At 34.5% G+C, this 20812-nt stretch overlaps 2 protein-coding genes across 2 annotated transcripts in view; both read right to left on the bottom strand.

The window, feature by feature from the left end:
• The window catches only part of LOC139521303 (organic cation transporter-like protein), a 51870-nt gene that overhangs the window by 6541 nt on the left and 24517 nt on the right, over nt 1–20812 (bottom strand). The gene's annotated exons all lie outside the window — the stretch shown is intronic.
• Nucleotides 10909–20742, bottom strand: LOC139519259 (uncharacterized). The gene is made up of 3 exons (XM_071311224.1): nt 20413–20742; nt 13627–13716; nt 10909–11778 (listed from the first exon to the last, which is right to left on the bottom strand). The coding sequence occupies exons 1-3, from the start codon at nt 20449–20451 to the stop codon at nt 11263–11265; spliced, it is 645 nt and encodes a 214-aa protein (XP_071167325.1). The 5' UTR covers nt 20452–20742; the 3' UTR covers nt 10909–11262.

Raw genomic sequence — 20812 nt, 5'->3', positions numbered from 1 at the left:
AAAAAGACGTCTAGTTAAGGACTTTAATGCACCCACCTAACACACGGCTAATTTCTTTTTTAAATGAAGGAATAATGATTTAACTTTGATTTTTGCCCGGTCGTCACAAAATCGTACGGTGCAGTTTTTGTAAAATTGACGTTTATTTCGGAAATTAGTTGAAAATTATAAAACTACGACATGTTTTTCAAGCAAAGGAAATTAGTCGTATCTCTTCTTTTAGACAGAATAATTAAGTGAATTAGATTCTTAGAATAATGAAAAACATTATTTACAAATGCAAATCCGCATGCTTTTGCATTCCTTCTAAATATTTGACATTTTGTACGAAAATTTTCATAATCCTGACCTTTTCGGATCTACAATTAAATTTTTATTAAATGATTTTGCACTCTATCCGTTTTAGAACACACCAAATTACTCATCAGTTATCGTTTTTTCATTCAAGATCAAGACTTTATCTCAACATTTCTTAAAATCACGAGTTTCTGTAATTTTATGATGTTGGGTAAAATCACTATAGTTTCCGGAATCCCTTATCTATTTCGTTATCGTTTTTTACTGAATATATTAGTCGATTTCCGTGTACTTAATAGTGCTATTAGAGTACTATAAATCATATTTAAACGGTTCTATTTCTATCTTTAACATCAGTGTAGCTTAAATAGATATGAAATCGTCCGAAATTAAGATCAAATTTAAGTAAAACATAATTTTTGAGTTCTGTAGAATTACCCCTTTCTAAAAAAGGAATCGTATCGGAAAATTGTAGAAAATCTTCCGAGTCGTGTCAAACTTTTCACAGTCCAGTTCACAATGAAACCATTTCTATGCTAAAAAGCAAAAACTATCCATTGATTGACATAGATATGCATAGTCTGTCATGTATTTACTACATCGAAACTATGCAGTTAAACACTTAAATGATTGCCGCTGTGGGAAAACTAAAAGATGAAGTTTACAGAAGACTGGTCGATGAATATGAAAAAAAATTAAAACATCCCATTTGAAAATACAAAATATCATAAGATTTGCTATAAATATTTTAAAAGTAAGCACAACCTATCATCTTCTGTTTTGTCCGCTGTACAAAGATTTTGTGCTTCATGTACCAATTCTGCCGACCAGTCTCTTCTCATATATCAACGAGGGCAGTAGATCTATAACTCATTCTGATTTGTCTGTTTGTATATTTTGCAAATTTATAAAGCCTATAAGCAAGGTACACAACTTTATAAGGTATCCTTTGAGGAGCAAACTCAAGCTGTATTGAGTGTTACTACATATATCTCCTACAATGATCTGATTTACAAAATAACTCATGATAATTTTACTATTAAATCTTTATACCATCGAGCTTGCATCGCTAAATATTTGTTACAAAATTTGAAATCAGAAAGTAAAGAGCTATTTAATTCTGAACATAAAACAGCTTTTACTAACATTTCGACGATTAAAGATGACGTGCCTGTACACAAGGAAGTATTCTGGTTAACAACTTTAATTACTTGGTCAGTTAACCGGGCTTAATAAATTTCTGCCCCAGAATAGCCGACGAGAAAACTACAGAACATATTATCAGCTTCAACAAAAACTAAAAATATATGGTCAATTTATAGTTACATATATACAGCATCAACGAGGCCAAGGTACATCCAATATTGTATACAGTAGCTCTATAATTTTGTCTTATGCCGTAATGACGGAAAATTACTCGTTTAAAATGACAGTTATATATACAGTCTGTCAAATTCAAAGATCTGAGCAGTGACTGCGAAACTGGTTGCAAGCACTTTATACAGCTACTAGTATTTTACGGAAGCATATATGGGGTAAAGTTGTAATCCAATCAGATGAATATCCATTATCTAAAAACATTTCACTGGATTATTCAATTAAAATTATGCCACCTGCTTTAAAAACATTTCTGTATTGTCTTTTGGATGATGGCGCATCTGCCGCAGTTAATAAAGCGTACGATATTCCTATTGACAAAGTTCTTAGATGTATGGCGTTAGTAGAATGTATGTATTATCTATAAATTTTTTTTTTTACTCTTTTTCATTTAGGTTTATTATTACAAATGCACCGTATTTATGGACACACCTTTGATAACTATTAACAAGTTTGACTGCTCAAGAGATTAGAAAAATTGAAAATGGGGCATACATTCTACGTGGCATTATTTTTCTTCTGGGGGTCAACATTTTATCCAAGACAAGTCGACCTAACTACAGAAACAATAAAAGTTCTCCGTATGACTTTGGTTTGGTAAAAGGCAACATCGGTCCGGTATGATGTCATCCAAATTGCTACAAGATTTGATCTGTTCACGCATTGGTATAGGTATAGGGGGAGGGTTGAGATCTCCAAAAACATGTTTAACCCCGGCGCAATTTTACGCCTGTCCCAAATCAGGAGCCTCTGGCCTTTCTTAGTTTTGTGTGATTTTTTATTATTATTTCTTGAGTATATTTCGAAGCTTAGTATGACGTCCATTATCATTTCAAACTAGTACATTTTTGTTTATGGGCCAGCTGAAGAACGCCTCCGGGTTTGGGAGTTTCTTGCTGCATTGATGACCCATTGGTGATCTTCGGCCGTTGCCTGCTTTTTGAACGGGTTGGTGTCTCTTTGACAAATCCCTCATGTCCATTCCCAATTTTTAATTCAATCTGTATATAGTAGATCTTGTGTCCGCTTTGAGCAAAACCTCTGCTGTACTGATATATGCCCATGCCAAGGAAGTTGTCTTTGTATGGATATGTTGACCGATAAGAATGGTGAGATTACAAGTTAAAATGAAGCTATAATATTCCGATATCGCAAGATTTCGACACCTAAATGGTCCAACATCCCATTGGTCCGACGTTTCGATCATTTAGGTTATACTCTAACGGAATTTTAACATAAGAAAGCCAAATAAAAGGTTCAATATTAGGATAACCGTGTCCTCCGTTTGAAACGGTGAAACAAGATATAAAAAAGTAATACTTAGTGCCAAAGAAGCCGAACGTCATCACTAGCGTAATTCAAAATAAGTACAAACTACTTTGTCAAGTGTTGTTTGATTAGTTAGATATCTCAAGATACACGGCGGCCGACTAAAGTAAAATCAAACTTAGTTTGATGTACAATGAGTGATCATATTTTCCTTGTGATGTTTTATATTAAAATTGTCACAATTTTGTTGATATAAATATACTAGTAGCACTTTACTCATTTTAGTAATGTTAGTTAGACTACTCTTATCATATCTGATTTAGTGATGTAAATGAAATTGCGATATGATCCAGACTCAACATATTGCACTACAATAATAAAATAATTCTGCCCTATGGTTGTCTGATCTTGAAGCGGTTGACAGGCTTTCAAATTAACAGGAGACCATACACTTCCTCAATTTTAATGTACAGCTCATCATGGGACTTTTCTAAACAATTCAAAATACGTCATATGTTATATTTCCCCCTTGCTTCAAATATTTTGTTTCGGATTATTTTATATCAAATTTGCAGATATGTGTTTGTAAATACGTGCAATCAAATGATATGGAGGTATTATAAGATTTAGATAATGCAAGGGCGACTACATATACATTTGTGTGACTTAATGGTTGATTTTCAAATATTCCGAGAGAAAACGTTACGTAACATGCGTTACCGTTAAAATCAACCAAAATTAATTAATACTATGATAGAAATATATTTTTCCAACAGTAATACAGCATTCCTGTAAAATTGTTTCGTTTTTGCATTTGTTTTGACTAGATTTTTCTACTGGAAGTATCCGTGAATTGAAATTGCACCCATGACCTTTGACCTCGATTTAAAAAAAAATGCACCATAATTTCTTTTGACGACCGGGATATTTAGAAAGTACACATTCTTAGCTTTCCAGTGATATACAATTTAGCCGTGTGTTAGGTAGGTGCATTAAAAATGTAAATTTGGCTCTCATATCACTCGCCTAATATTAGTTATAAATAAAGTTGAATTCTTTGATTCGCTGTTTTAAGTCATGCCGGCTAACAAATCGAAAACTACCTATACGCCTTATTTTAAGTCCAGATTTTTTGTATTCGTATTGACATCTTAGATAGTCATACTGATTAAAATACTACAATAGGGAACAATATGACAATGATTGATTTAGAAGTGTCAACCCTTTGATTATGACCCGTGTATATAGCAAAATCCTAAATACACCGTTTTGTGGTGCGCCTGTAAGATGCGCAACGTACAGATAAGGTAATAGGTAACAGGTGAATATATTATTTATATCGATATCGGATTCTACCCGGAACTTGTTAACGGGTCTGGAGTGGTGTAAATTCTAATCAACACCATTGTTCTAATATTAGCTATATATAAAGTTGAATTCTTTGGTTTGTCATTTTTACCCCATGACGGCTGACAAATTCGACCTCGTTATTTTAGTATTATAGATATATACAAAAATATTTGATCTTGACAGTTTCTTTTGTAGGTAAACGTGCTTCGTTTGGTGAAGAGATATTTTGAAATGGAATTCTTTTATAGAGATATTGTCAAGATTTTACAAATGAATCATGCCATTAGTATATCACTTCGTCAGGTTAAGAGGTATTTAAAAGAAATGAATCTTGCTCGTAGAAAAGACTACTCAAATATTCGATCTGTATTTAACTTTGTTCATACGCAGGTCACTTCATACGGACCAGCGCATGGATATCGTTGGATGTATCAGAAGTATAAGCGGCACGGGTTTAAAATAAAAAGAGACCACATTAGCCTCATGCTTAACACAATTGATCCAGAGGGGGTATATCTTAGAGCCCGGCGAAGACTAAAAAGAAGAGAATATTTTTCAAGGGGGCCAAATTTTTGTTGGCATTTGGACTCCTACGATAAATTGAAAAGATATGGCTTATACATCAATGCTTGCATCGATGGGTTTTCCAGGAATATAATATGGCTCAAAGTTGGTAGATCTAGTAGTAATCCAAAAGTCATAGCTAGGTATTTTATAGACGCAATAAAAGAGCATAGAGGTCATCCATATAGCATGAGAGGTGATATGGGCACAGAAAATGGGCTGGTTGCAGTAATGCAGACGTTGTTTGCTGGAGATGAAGTGACAATACCTTTCATTTACGGAAAAAGCACTATGAACACTAGAATTGAGTCCTGGTGGGGCATTTTGCGAAAGAAGTGCTGTCAAGTATGGATATCAGCGATGAAAGGCCTTCAGGAACGAGGTCAATTTTCAGGAGACAAACTTGACATTAACCTAATTCAATTTTGTTGCATGCATTTACTTCAGGTACCTTTCTTTTCTATTTGTAGAAATATTTTACCTTCCAATATGAGCTCATGGCAATAGGCTTTCTTTGAAAGATCCTTTTTGATACCAATTTTTGTTGTACGTTTTACTTGTTAAAAACTCTTATTTTGATATAAGGAATGTATTATGTTTTTTAATCAATCCCTCACAAACGGTATTTTAAGGGAAAATATAGATTATTTGATACGTTGCTTGGAGCATAACTACGTAATTGGTTTACACTTCAAAATTGTTTTATTTTAGTTATCAGTTAGGTCATTACACGATCCACTGTATCTACTAAATCATTGGAATGTCACTCCGTATTCATCGTAGTAATCTTCATTTGACTAATTTATTTTAGGATGAAGGATTTGATATCGAGGTGCTTGGGTTTTTTTTCTATTATCAGTCGTTTAGGTTGTCTGAGCTGCCTGTCAGCAACAGCGAGTGTTCTCTTGTGAATCTTTTTATTTATGTTTTGTCTTCTTTTTCTGTAAACATGGTAAATTGTCTATGATTTTTCTCGATGAATTGGATCCTTTTTAATTCTTATTTAGATTGTACGTTTTACTTGTTCAAAATTGTTATTCTCATCTTGGTATATCAGGGACAGGCTGCATTAAATACGTTTAACCCCGCCTCATATGTTTAAGTGTGCGCCTGTCTTATGCCAGGAACCTTTGTCAGAGTTTGTATTTGAATTAATCTTTTAATTTCTTTCTGGGAGAAGGTTTCTCATTTGGTTTGCCTTGGTGTTAAGTTGGCATATCCTCATGATGCCCTATGGGACCATACATAGACGGTCGTACATGGTGTACATGCTGCATGGCGGCCTCCGTATGTCACGCTTTAATTGTTCGATGATTTGGTATCTGATTGGCATTTATTCCATAAATTGTACCTGACTTCTAATGATTGTAACGTATAGGAGTTTTTGTAATAAGTAATATCCTATTTTAACGTATAAACTCGTAAACGACATACATATCAAATGTGATCTGGAACAGAAAAAAAAAATAACATCATAGAAAAAAGTTACCCACATTAGGATTTCTCGGTAACGCGAAATTGTAGAAGAGGGACGAAAGATACCAAAGGGACAGTCAAACTCATAAATCTAAAACAAACTGACAACGCCATGGCTAAAAATGAAAAAGACAAACAAACAACAGCACACACGACACAACATAGAAAACTAAAGAATAAACAACACGAACCCCACCAAAAAACTAGGGGTGATCTCAGGTGCTCCGGAAGGGTAAGCAGATCCTGCTCCACATGCGGCACCCGTCGTGTTGCTTATGTGATAACAAATCCGTCTAAGGGGGACGATCCGAGAATTTTGAAAAGGAAGGGTGCTAGAACAAATGAGGGGTGGTGGTGTGCCAGGCTACTATTTGCCGATTTTGGCCTATATTTCACATGAATTTAACAAAATTTTCCAAAAAAAATAGGGTGCACATACCCGGAACACCCACTTCCCCCACCTTTTAATCGTGTGCTGTTGAATCTGGACATATTTTGAGAATGACACATATACTTTCAGTCGACGTTTCGTCTTAATGTATGTTTGCCAATCAGAACCTAGAGAAGACAATTACGCCAACAAAATTGGATTTTTACAGGGACATTTGGAACAAACTGATCAGCCCTACTTCTAACGGTAGTGTACAATTAATGGGGAAGATTTTAATAAGATTGCATTTGAAAATCTTGTGATTTGATTGGCCTTTTGTCCTGATTAAAAATGAAAAATGGCTTTGTCTTTTTTACAGAGCGAACTAGATGACACTGCGCAGGTATGGAACACTCATTATATTAGGAGAAGTAGAGAGTATGTTTTTCATGGACGGCCTGTCAACATGTATCTTTATCCCGACTTGTTCAATGCTGAGGAGCATATTCGACAGGTCGATGACGACGTGCTACACTTTTGTCGATCAGAATGCGCTGAAGAGGACGAGTACCCATGCGAAGAAGAGATTTTTGAGTTGGGATGCATTTACATGGAGGAAAATCTACTGAAACCACCCGAAAACGTCGACGAGTCAGTAGCGCTATACCTAAGTTTGCGTCGCTGGTTTATTCAACAGCTATGAAAATGAAAGAGATACAAAATAAATAAATTGGTTTATGCTCTCGCTCTTTTGTATTTGCATGTAGTGATATACAAAGCAGTACCTTACGAAAATGGGTGTAACCGATGTTCTTCTATCACACAGGTACAAAATATGGTAGTTTTTTTTTTATAAAGATCTTGGCTTTTGACTTTGTAAACGTTCCAAAATGATACGTGGAAATAACCATGCTAATGATTTTTGTTGTATATCAGACCGAGTGCGTACATATATAGGTCTTTTGATACTTGAACTGTCAATCAACTGTTTGCTAATTACACTTGTTCCATCTTGTTCCGTATGTCAATTCTCTGAGATATTCTCCAATGCTTCTCTTTCTTTTGCTCTATCTCACACCGTATCCAAACGTTGGTCTTTTGTTCTTTTTGCTAAAAAAAATTCTTCTTCTTTTGCGCTCTCTTGCACCGTATCCCAACCTTTTTCTTTTCTTCTTTTCGCTCAAAATAGCTCTCCCCTCACAACTTATCCCCACCTTTGTCTGTTGTTTTTTTTCTCGCTCCAATGGGCTCTTTTCCGTTCCTATTCCCGGTACCCCCGGTGATCTACACTGCTCTGATCCGTGCTCACAACCTTGCTTTTCCTACTTTTGGCGTTATTTTGACAGCAAAGGAGGAGAAGAGAGACTGTGGCCGATGCAAAATGTAACCATGAGTCGTATGAGCAAGCCAACGAGTCATACGAAAAAGCCACGAGTCGTATGAGCAACCATACGAGTAGTATGAGGTACCCTGCGAGCAACGACTCTCTCGGTCTCTTTCACTCACTTGTTAGGTGTTTGTGTCTTGTGTCCAAAATACCTCAAAAATAGACATGAGTCGTATTAGCATAGCTTTGAGCACTATGAGCAACATTTCGATTCGTATGAAAAAGAGTGGACACACTGAAATGTCTCGCCTGTTCCAGTGTTCATAATATAACTTATGTTGTAAGTATAAAAAAACAAGTTTAAACCACAAGCATTATAAATAAATTAACATTTAAATGATCAATGTACATGAGACGAAGGTGAGATAAACCCTTTCAGACAGAAATGTAGTTCATGCACTCATTCCATACAACAAATCTAGTTTACCTATTGCTAAAAGTATCTCCGAATAAACCTCTTAAAAAATAACCTTGACCATGAAATATAGGTCAAGATCAACTTACACCTACTTAACAGACATACACACCTTACAATTATTCCCTACACCAAATATAGTTATACTATCCCTTTAGTATCTGAAAGAAGGCCAAATCAGATAAATGTAACATTGGCCAATGAACCATGACCTTGAGGTCAAGGTCAAATGATTATTGTCAGAATGGAATCCATACACGAAATATAATTGACTTCTGAGAAATAGACCATATCACAAATTTTTAATTTGGCCAGTCAACCATGAAAAAGAGGTCAAGGTCAGATTATTATTGACAGACAGACATGTACACCTTACAAACATTCCATACACCAAATATAATTGACTGGATACTTATAGTATCTGCAAAATAGACCAAAACACCAAAAAAAATATACTTTGACCACTGAATCATGAAAATGAGGTCACGGTCAGATGTCACCTGCCAGTTGGACATGAACAACTTACAATCATTGCACAACCAATTATAGAAGACCTATTGCTTTATAGATATGGACTTATAAAAAAGAAGATGTGGTATGATTGCCAATGAGACAACTATCCACAAAAGACCAAAATGACACAGACATTAACAACTATAGGTCATCGTACGGCCTTCAACAATGAGCAAAGCCCATACCGCATAGTCAGCTATAAGAGGCCCCGATAAGACACGGAAGCTTTCAAATATTCCCACGCAACTAAATTAGCAAATAAATCTGTCGTTCGTCATTACTGTGAAGTTTCAAAACATTTAGCCTAACAGTTTCAGAGGAGAAGATTTTAGAAAATCGGCCAATGAGAATCTAAGATTTGCTATAGCGACCCTGTTTTTCATTGGACCAGAACAAAAATAAGTAAGTTCGTAAAGAACCTTCAACTGAACATTCCTATAAAGTTTCGTTTAAATCCGTCCAGTGGTTTCAAAGAAGAAGATGAAAATGTGAAAAGATTACGACGGACGACGGATGCAACTTGATGGTCAGGTGAGCTTAAAATGTAGCATAAGGACATGAAAGATAGACTGTGCCAAGTTCAAAGTAAATCCCTTCAGTGGTTTTTGAGAGAAAATTTTCGGAATGTTAACAGCGGGCGACATACGATGGAAAGCAAAAGCACAAATAGTCTTCGGCTAGGTATACTAAGCTAAAAAATAAATATCATGAAATCTCCTTCAATATCTTTATTTGGTCAACAAAACTGACAAAATAATATAAAGCTGAAAAATGGGGGCCCGTATGCATAACGCATCTTAAGGTTATATTTGTTCGTAAAGGACAGTTTTTTCTTCAAAAGCAATGGACGTCTACTGGTACTCTAAATGGAATTCTTAACTTCAGTATTTTTATGAATACAGGCTCAGGCCATTCTCAGTAATGCATCATACTCAGTACATTTTATATATTGAACTGAAAAGCAAACTTAATCATGTTTACTTAATAATATTTACATTAAAAAGTTACATTCAGTGCATATGATATTAAAGTTTTAATAAAGAAAAAAAGCTAAAAACTTTATGATCTTATTTAAATTGGTCTAAATTTGAAAAAAATGAAAACAAAATTTCGACAGGAATACCTCTGACTCAGAAAAAAAGTGTAATTCACACGGAATAAAAGTGTCAACGAGTTAAAATAATGGTGGAAAGGTTATTTATTGGTTACATGCCTAAAATTACCCCAGTTGCTGGAAACTACTCTGATACTTTCAGAAAGTACTCCTACAGCTTATTAAAAAAAAAGGCAAAAAAGGGACATATCTTCCAAGACGAGACATTGGAGCAATGTAATTAATATGCTGACCAATATTTTGATAGCTTTACTGCTTTACAAATACTGAGTCTACCCTCATGATCTATTTCAAGCCATTTGAACATTGTTAGTAAACCCTTTAGATTATGTTTACCTAGTTAAGATCAGGACCCTTTTGATTTTTACAGGGTCAAAGATTTTAATATGTTTATGACATATTTTAATGCCATTTGAACCATGCATGTTTATTTTGTTGAGACAAGTATACACTCTACAGTTATAATCTTCAGTTAAACATTTCTAGATTCAGTCAGGCCAGTCACTCAAAGGATGCTGCAGTGATCTAGCATTGATGTAAGCATGGTTAAACAATGTGCATTTAGTCCCTGACAAATTTACATTTTGTTGATTCTTCTTTGAATCATTACATGAAATCATACAATACAATCTTAAAACAATGTGCATTTAGTCCCTGACAAATTTACATTTTGTCGATTCTTCTTTGAATCATTACATGAAATCATACAATACCAACTTATTGAATGTAAGTGATAAAAGCAAAAGAAAGGAATGTCCAAACTTCAAATCAAAGAAGTGACTAAACATAATCCATCTCCCACATGTTTGTTTTGAATATGTTCATAAAGTCTTCTCTGAGGTCAGCAACAGACTCATAACAAGATGGCAGTTGTAGCATATTCCCACAAGTCTGAGCTGTGGGTCTCCTCTCAAAACCTGAAAGCATACTAAATGCTACATTTAATTGGTAACACATGAGGTTTGATCCAGTACAAAAACGCATAAAGTTTTGAAGTCCTTTCTCGTCTAAACTTTTTATAAACTTTTAAAGATAACCAGCCACAATCTGTTCTTTGAGTTCAAGAACATCAGGAAACTTTAGAAGTTTCAACACTTTTGCAACTGTTGGGTTCTTGTCTTCATAAACTCTTAAACTCTTAGCTGGACTGTTTGTGGAGTTAATGATGAAGTCTTTGAAGGTGATTCATTTGATGGATCAGAAGATAAGTTAGCGACTTGTTTATTTACTTGTAGTAATTTGTGATCAGGTAAACTATCATCGGATGGAGATTCCATTTCAGAACAGCCCACAACAGTTGTTGGTAACTTCTTGCTGTATATGTAAAATCGTAGAAGTTTTGATCCTGTCAAAGTATATAGGTCTCCAATTGTGCAATCATTGTCCATTCTGCCTCCCATAAAATTTCTGACTTCAAATTGAAAATCTGTTACGTTTCCTCTTTTCGATTTGCCATTCAGGAAAAATACCTTCTTCCCATGTTGCAGGATATCATCTTGCATCCAGGTCTTCGGTGCATTGATGTATCTTACGCCTCCACCATTTAGTGTCCTGACTTGACGATATTCACTACTTATGTAATCGTAATCAAACCACCCAATTTCAATCTTCCTCTCTTGCTTTTTGGCATTGTCATTCCCTTTCAGCTTTCAATAAAGAATGAAGAACGAATGTACAAAAACAAAGAAATTAAACAACTAAACACTCTTTATTCAATGTTTACTTTTTAGCTCATTTTTTTTCAATTGCTAAATATGTGATAAATAGATTATTATTCACTGTAAATTATTCCTGTACATGCACACAGTTGCTTACATTACTCAGTTGCTTACCCATGCTACACTACACAAGTATTGGTACTCCAGATCTATATAGTGGAGGAAAGAATAAAGAAGAAGAAGAATATGGCATTTTCCATATCGACCCTATTATCAGCCCTTGACCCATATCTATACCTTGGGCTAAAGCCCTTGGTCCGATATGAGAGTCTTTGGCTATTAATTGGGACGATATGGAAAATGCCATGTAATAATCTTTAATAATACCATTTTCAAAATATATCCAATTAACAGCAAATATGTCAATTTTGAAGTTTAAGGGGATAAACCCCAAATAAGGGATTGTCGTACGACTTGCCGTACAATGGAGACTTTAGCAGATCTTCTAATTCGGTAGAAGGAATGTTGACTCCTTTAGTCTCTACATGGCCTGGGACTATAATACTAACGGGACTGGAAACCGTTACACCAATCAGTGTAATAATATCTGCATCACAGCCGTTAGAACGAGACTTTACCTGCGCTATTTATTGATACGCCATATTGTTTTGACAGTGACATCGTGCCTTGATCTTATAATTTCGGTAATTTGTTTTTCTATTTTATAGTTACAATGTATTAGTAATGATTATCCTTAACATAAACATGATTACTTTAATGATAAAAGATATCCCGATCTTTGACAGTTAATATAAATCACCAAATCCCGCCTTAATTGTAAAAATTAACATATAAACATTGAAATTTTCAGGATTAAAATAGCGTGGGGACGATGTGGAAAAAAGTATATGATTCATAAAATGTCTTATAACTTTTGATTGAAAAGAATTACGCAAGTTCGGTTTGTTGTAAAGTCATATTTATAGGTGATAGTTTGGATTTACCTTTTTTTATTTTTTAGTATAATAGTCCCAGATATGGCCAAATAGGCTGTCCACATCTCCAAGGTCTATTTTGTAGTAACGGCAGCCATGTTTTTCGGAAAATGGCTATGTGCGACACAATTTTTTAAGAAAATATACCCTAAAGAGGATTGTGGCAATGTTTCGTCTAAATCCCTTTAGTGGCTTCATACTTTTGTTAACTTAACAGATAAACAAAATGGACACCATTGAGTGATGACAATAGCTTACAAGCACCTTCGGTCCAGGTGAGCTCACAAGAGAAAGTTGTGGTGGGGACACAAATTGGTTTAAATTCATATGCATATTATATGCATTCTTGTATGCAACACACTTTCTCATGTTGGTTAACAATCATGTAGAGCGGACACAATTTGGACGGACTGACAATCTAATTACTTTAGGGCTCCTGGTGATAGTCAGCGTGGCCTTAATTAACAGTGTGACATGTGGATGACAAATAGACAGACATTTGTATACCATAAAACTTCCAGCAAAATAATTTAAAGAGCTTATAAACATGATTCAAACTGTGAAAGTATAAATAAACTCATCATAGATACCAGGACAAAATTTAGTATATACGCCAGACGCGCGTTTCGTCTACAAAAGACTCATCATTGACGCTCGAATCCAAAAAAGTTAAAAAGGCCAAATAAAGTACAAAGTTGAAGAGCATTGAGGACCAAAATTCATAAAAGTTTTGCCAAATCCAGCTAAGGTAATCTATGCCTGAGGTAGTATAAAGTACCCCCAATTATAATGTAGTATTGTGTATTGAAATGTGAATATACATGTAATAATGATAATGTACCTTCTCTTCTCCAATTGTTTGTATTGATTCATCTGATGCATTTCCATTTCTTAAAAATTCAAATACTTCACAGTAGTCATCCATTTCTTTCTGTAAAACAAAGACAAATATCAATATGATAATAACATCAAGAGTAATAACAAAATTACCGAACTGATGAGCAAAAATCCAGGGCAGTAGTCAATAAATAAAAACAATAAATTTAAAAAATCGATAAATAACGCTTATCAGGGGCAATAACTCTTCCATGGAGAAAACACATACCTTTGAATTCAATTAAATAATATTAAATCAGGCCGTTGCGCAAAAATATGGAAATTCGCCAACAATGGGAGAAAAGATGTTCCCCATTTTGAGAAACAGATAATCGTATGGAAAACTTTACTTTAGTTTTTGGGGTTATGGCTGATTAAGTTATACTCAACCAGCACTGACTTAAACATGCTTCGTTCAGACTTTTTCATATTCACGACGGGTATTCCTGGCACACGGAACCGCAATATCCATAGCACAGAGTTCTAGTTCTGTAGGTCAGTAGTGAGAATGTGGATCTAGGGAGTCCTCTGCTTTCAGAGATTGACGGAATCGGGATGGCACATAGATTGTGGACATGTCACAATGAATGCACACTTACTGTCTGTGTATTAAATCTGGACAGAAAGGACCGTAGGCAAATAAAACTCTGTTGAGTCAGAAAATTTCAGTGCGTGAAATTTTATTTATTTATTGAACACATCGAAACAAAGCATGTTTTTCCCAAGATACAGGAATTTACGGTTAATCCAGCTATTTTGGAGAAGGGCAGAACTGTTGCATGGACCATTTGATTTTCAGGGGTGGGGGGATGGGTTGGCTTTTCATGTGGACTCAGATTTTTTTCCCCAGCAAATTTAGGGCCAGGATAATTTTATCTAAGAAAACCCAGATGCCTCCCCCCTCCCCCCTCAGAAAAATCAAATGGTCTGTACCTTTGAGGCCCACTTTTCTCTTTGAGCATGTTGAGATCAATTTATTCCACCCTTCCTGGACAAATAATTTCCCCCCTCAAATTTCAGGATATTATAAATAGTCAGGCCCCCTGAAGTTAAAATGGTCGGTCCTTTAGGGATATTTGAACTTGAATCCGGGTCTGTTTGCTCTAATTCACGTTGCCCTAGGACCTGTTCACTCTACTTCTTGTTTGTCCTATGTCCGTTCACTCTGATGTTTCATACATGTTTCATATATTTTATTGTTTGTTGGAAATTCCACCAACTTTTTATCTTGTTTTTGCTGTATATTTTCTCATTTAATTTATCTGCAAGTTATGTAATCACTGTGATACAATTTTATTGTATTGTCTAAATTGTTTTACATGTATATACGTTTGTGTGCTTTGTGATTTTTTTCCCTTCATAAAGTTGTTTTACTGTATTGAGACTTTAAATCAAGGTGTGTCATGACTTATCGTGTTCTGTATTTGATCACATTTATACATTTTATACATTAACTCGGAGAGAACAGACACCATGTATTTTCTCTTCATAATATATAAATGGTTTTACATTACGAATTTTTGGGCCCCTTTATAGCTGGCTGTTCCATGTGAGCCAAGGCTCTGTGTTGAAGGCCGTACCTTGACCTATAATGGTTTACTTTTATAAATTGTTATTTGGATGGAGAGTTGTCTCATTGGCATTCACACCACATCTTCCTATATCTACATGTATCATGTCTATGTATATATGTTACAGTGAATTTGTATAATCAGGCATTATGTAGAATCCCTGATTTTTATGGGAATATGTAGAATCACTGAAATCATTAGTAATTATATATAATCCCTGAAAATGACCAGTGATTTTACATACTCACTGAACATGTTAATGATTATTATACAAACTCCCTAATATGATTTCAGGGATAATCAATAATTTAAGATTCCTTTGTTTAATAATCTTATTTTAATATAATAGACAAATTATAATATTTTTCTTTCATATTCCTTTCCAAATGAGATAAATCTGCTTTTAAACACAGAGGGTGATCTTAAAGATATAACTTACAGGGTTTTTAGAAAAAGTTGAAGCTGACTTCACAATTACTAAAGTATTTTTAATTGGAAACGAACCTAGGGCGAACGAAATCCATGGGCGAACGAATCCACCACAAACTGACCTAGGCCAGGGCGAACATGTAACTAGAGTGAAACGGTCCAGTTACCCTTTACTTTGAAATGCCGGAGTGAGGAGGGGGGGGGGGGTTTGATTTATTTTTCTCAGTAAGAATATGGATTTATAACGTTGGTGAGACAATGCCAGAACATTTAATTATTCTTTGAGATGGCATTATTATTCTGTATGAAAGATCTTTGCATACAGCATAATAATGCCACCTCAGAAAAGATCCTCTATCAAATTAGTCTTTTTCTAGTCCAAATAATTATGACGTCTGGCAAGGCTTTTTTAATTTTTTTTCTGGGACGCCTTCCTATGGCAAGGCTATTTTAATTAATCCTACATCGTAGGAAGTCATCCCAGAAAAAAAATAATTAAAAAAGCCTTGCCAGACGTCATATGCATAGACGTAGAAAGGCGTCCCAGAAAACAATTAAGGATGTCTGCTGCTCTAATTTAAAATAACAAGGATTTCATGTGGTTGCTTAACATGAAAACAACTTTGATATTTAAACAAAATAAAGTAATAAAATCATTAGTCTCGTGTGTAGTTTTCAAAATACGAGACATTCAGAAAATGGCGGGAAAAGGGTTTTCTTCAGACTTTACTATTTGTTAACATTGGAATTGTTTTTTACCCTTTAAACCAAGAAAAAATAACAAGGATTTCATGCCGCCGGATCACTAAATCAGAAATGATCTATTGAACAGATTTATGAAGACAAAAGTAGGTTGTCGTGTAAAAAAAAATTTAATACATTTGGATGGATAAAACCTGAGAAAATCGAAAATATGACAAGAATTCAAAAACATGACCAGCAGACATCCTTAAAATAGCCTTGCCAGACGTCATAATTATTTTGACTAGTCTTTTTCCTGAAAATTCAGGATCGCAATGAGTGTTGTTTGTTTCGGAACTTTAAACAAAAGCCCCCCTGTTTAAGATTTAAATGGTCGGTCCTTTATAAAACTTAGTATGGCTGATCACTGGTATCCGGTCGTTCCGGCCCCAAACCGATCCGGCCCCAAGTCAATCCGGCCCCAAGTCGATCCGGCCCAAGTCGTTCCGGCCCACGTCGATCCGGCCCCATAATAAAATATGAATAAACTATATTCACTATATGGAGGAATTTGTGACAAATTTGAACTGTATAAACGGAATTTGCAAAAAGTGTCGATGATGGATCACAACAGGTAAACGAAGTATTGAAGTACCAGTTAAAGAACTACTTTAAATCGATACGTAACTGAGTGTTAGTTTAGTCTTAGATGCATGATTTTTTTATTAGTTGTTAGTGGCTTTGAACTATAGTTATTGTGTCTATTTGTACAGCAGCTCCAATGATATTTTAAAATGTGAAGATATTTTCAAAGTTGACTTTGAATGTCATGGCGATTTTTATTTTATTTACTTCTCACACAGAGTAGCTCAATAAATATTTACAGTCCAATGGAACCATAAAAATTTAACTCATCATTAATGTCTTGTTTAACCAAATCATTAGTCTATAATTGATTTGTTTATTCAATAATTGTCTGATGATTGTGAACTAAGGTAATGCCAATCGTAATCACTTAATTCAATCAAATCCTGATTAATTAAAGTTACGTTATCAACAAGGTCTTTGTAGTTTGATCTTTTGTTTGGTGTTTGGTGTTTATATAATAATAATTAATTGTATTTTTTTCAGGTAACATCAGAGGCTTCTATAACACATGTTACACTTGTTTTTCTTTTGTAATATCGAATATAGTCAATTTATTTTTTCTTAAAATTGACAATACTTTGAAAAGTATCCTGATTAATTAAAGTTACGTTATCAACAAGGTCTTTGTAGTTTGATCTTTTGTTTGGTGTTTGGTGTTTATATAATAATAATTAACTGTATTTTTTTCAGGTAACATCAGAGGCTTCTATAACACATGTTACACTTGTTTTTCTTTTGTAATATCGAATATAGTCAATTTATTTTTTTCTTAAAATTGACAATACTTTGAATAGTTGTGTGTAGATAAAATAAACCCAAGTAATATGAGTATCCATTATTCTTTATTGCAAGAAAATAACAAACCAATGACACTAAATGCACATGTTGGTCCCATAATACACAAGGAAAAGCCATTGTGATATAAAAACAAACGCATTCTGTCTTCTCTTTTATAGAAAGAACTAGGCAAATCTAACAACATTTCTCAATTTGAGAATTTTAAGAACTTTTAAAAAAGAAAAACAAAATTTGTATGTCTCAGCTTGGGGATCGGCCTGTACCGTTGTGTATGTAGCTATTTGTTATAACACAAGATAAAAGACGTATTGGATTACAGTCGGCGTTTTACGTTTCCGCAAAAAAAAAAATCTACGTTTCCGCAAAAAAAAAGTCTACGTTTCCGGAAATAAATACCTTACTACTTTTCCGCGAAAATAGTAACCATTCCGGAAAAAATATATTAAAGATAATTAATCTGAGTACCTTGAACCGTTGATTGTAGTAGCATGAAATTTTTGTAATAGCAGTATGCATTGCGCATTTAAAGTCAATTTATCTACCTCGGGCTGGAGATTTAGTCTTCGGGTTGTGCACAAATCAATAAGCAGATCCCACATTTTGATAAAAAGTGGAAGTAACACAAACACAAGAGGAATGAAGTTGCCATTTTACACCCATGTATCGAATAGTTAACCGTGCTATCCATGCAAATATCACTTGAGTTATTTCATTACATAGACAATCAAAGACATTTCAAGTTGGCGAAACACAAAAATATAACGATTCCGACATCATCATCTTTCACTAAGGTGAAACTTTCATATTTTTTTTACTTCTAGTATATTGTAGATAGAAGATCAGAACCCTTTTTGTATGCTCATCTAAAGAAAATATTTTTCAAAGGCCTTTTTTTTTTTACCGTACACAGTACACCTTTTACATTATAATTAAAAGAAATCAGAAACATTTATGAATTACAATTAATATATATCTTTATTTTTATTCCTTATTAATATGTTTTTTATTGGGGCCGGATCGACTTTACATATGGGCCGGATAGACATGGGGCCGGATCGACTTGGGCCGGATCAACGTGGGGCCGGATCGACCCGAACGCCTGATCACTTAACATCTTGAATGTGTCGAAGTGACTGCAAACTTCTGCAAAAATAGTGGTGAAAAATACGCTATATTCTAACATGTCTTACCTATTTCATGGAAAGTATAATAAAGGGGAAAGATACGAACCTTATTGTATGTGTATAATACCTCCTACTAAGGAGCATCACCATAAGGTATGCTGTAGAGGAGGACATATTAGCACATTGTTTCGGGCCGTGACAGATTAATGTGAGCATTTGCCTATCCAGTTTCAAAGACAGGCCGTAACGGGTCTTACTAACAGAAAGTTAACCATCCCAAAACTTAAATAAACAATACAAGACCATGCTTGCATAATTAAATGCATGCATGTTAGGGTCCCATTAAAACAAGAAATGAAACAAAACGAAACGTAACGAAACGAATTAATAACCGAAACAAAACAAAACACATTGAAATAAAATAAGAATTTGAGTAATACACTAAAAGAGAAATAACTTTACTAGCCTCATATACCATATATATACGAACCCATAAATACATTGACACTCACCATAGGCACTTGTCTCAGAATTTTCAAGCTATTATATGTATATCTTTTTTACCAAGAGTTTTTGGAAATCGTTTTTATATATCATATCTCATAACTATATATAGGGTCTATATTTTTGACTGAAATAGTTTAGGTACATCGCAAAATACGCATATAAAAAAAAGAAGAGGTGGTATGCTTCCCAATGAGAAAACTCTCCACAAGGGACCAAAAATGACACAGAAATTAACAACTATAGGTCACCGTACGGCCTTTTACAATGAGCAAAGCTCATACCGCATAGTCAGTTGTAAAAGGCCCCGAAATGACAAATGTAAAACAATGCAAACAAGAAAACTAAGGCCCTAATTAATGTATAATAAATGAACGAAAAATAAATATGTTTGTTTAATGTGTTACATATTTGTATTTCGTTCATTTTTTATATAAATAAGGTCGTTAGTTTTCTCGTTTGAAATGTTTTATATTGTCATATCGGGGCCTTCTATAGCTGAGTATGCGGTATGGAATTTGCTCATTGTTGAAGGCCGGACGGTGATCTATAGTTGTTAATTGTGGAGAGTTGTCTCATTGGCAATTATACCACCTCTTATTTTCTATATGTAACACAACAACAAACGACAACCACTGAATTACAGGCTCCTGACTTGGGACAGGCACATACATACATAATGTGGCGGGGTTAAACATGTTAGCCGGATCCCAACCCTCCCTTAACCTAGGACAGTGGTGTAACAGTACAAGTTCTACATAAGACATGTTTGTTTACTGTAAAAATTGACTAATTGACGAATTTGTGAAATTGCTTCACTCACATATTGCCATACAGATTTCTTACCCGTATCATATATTCCTATGTGAATGCACCTATAATAGTGAAACATCCTGATCACATCAAATATTGGAAGTAACTTTCCGGGCTTCTTTATCATGCATATCGAGTGAACAGTCATTCAAACAAGCTTTGAAACACACAAATCATACTTACTCCTTCCGCCGGGTTGCCTGCCACCTCTTGATCCGCCATTTTGTAATCAGTTAACAAGTGATAACTAACAATCCGAGATCTCGATTAAATAATCCGAGATAACGATATAATAATCCGAGATCTCAATATAACAGTTTCGTTTTCTCGAGATAACGATATATTAAAGTTTCGTTTTCTCGAGATAACGATATAATAATCCGAGATCTCAATATAACAGTTTCGTTTTCTCAAGATAACGATATATTAAAGTTTCGTTTTCTCGAGATAACGATATAATAATCCGAGATCTCGATATAACAGTTTCGTTTTCTCGAGATAACGATATATTAAAGTTTCGTTTTCTCGAGATAACGATATCATAATCCGAGATCTCGATATAACAGTTTCGTTTTCTCGAGAT

The sequence above is a fragment of the Mytilus edulis genome, chromosome 4 (genome assembly GCF_963676685.1).
Source record: "Mytilus edulis chromosome 4, xbMytEdul2.2, whole genome shotgun sequence".
NCBI lineage: Eukaryota > Metazoa > Mollusca > Bivalvia > Mytilida > Mytilidae > Mytilus > Mytilus edulis.
Note: the sequence above shows the minus strand (reverse complement) of the source record. Positions and strands in the feature narration are given on the sequence as shown.

What these genes read in the sequence shown, in the direction of transcription:
- LOC139519259 (XM_071311224.1), bottom strand. Translation starts at nt 20,451, where the DNA reads ATGGCGGATCAAGAGGTGGCAGGCAACCCGGCGGAAGGA. An exon ending in CAGGCAACCCGGCGGAAGGA is followed by an intron (nt 13,717 to 20,412) that starts GTAAGTATGATT and finishes TTTGTTTTACAG; the next exon opens with AAAGAAATGGATGACTACTG. An exon ending in AAACAATTGGAGAAGAGAAG is followed by an intron (nt 11,779 to 13,626) that starts GTACATTATCAT and finishes CTTTATTGAAAG; the next exon opens with CTGAAAGGGAATGACAATGC.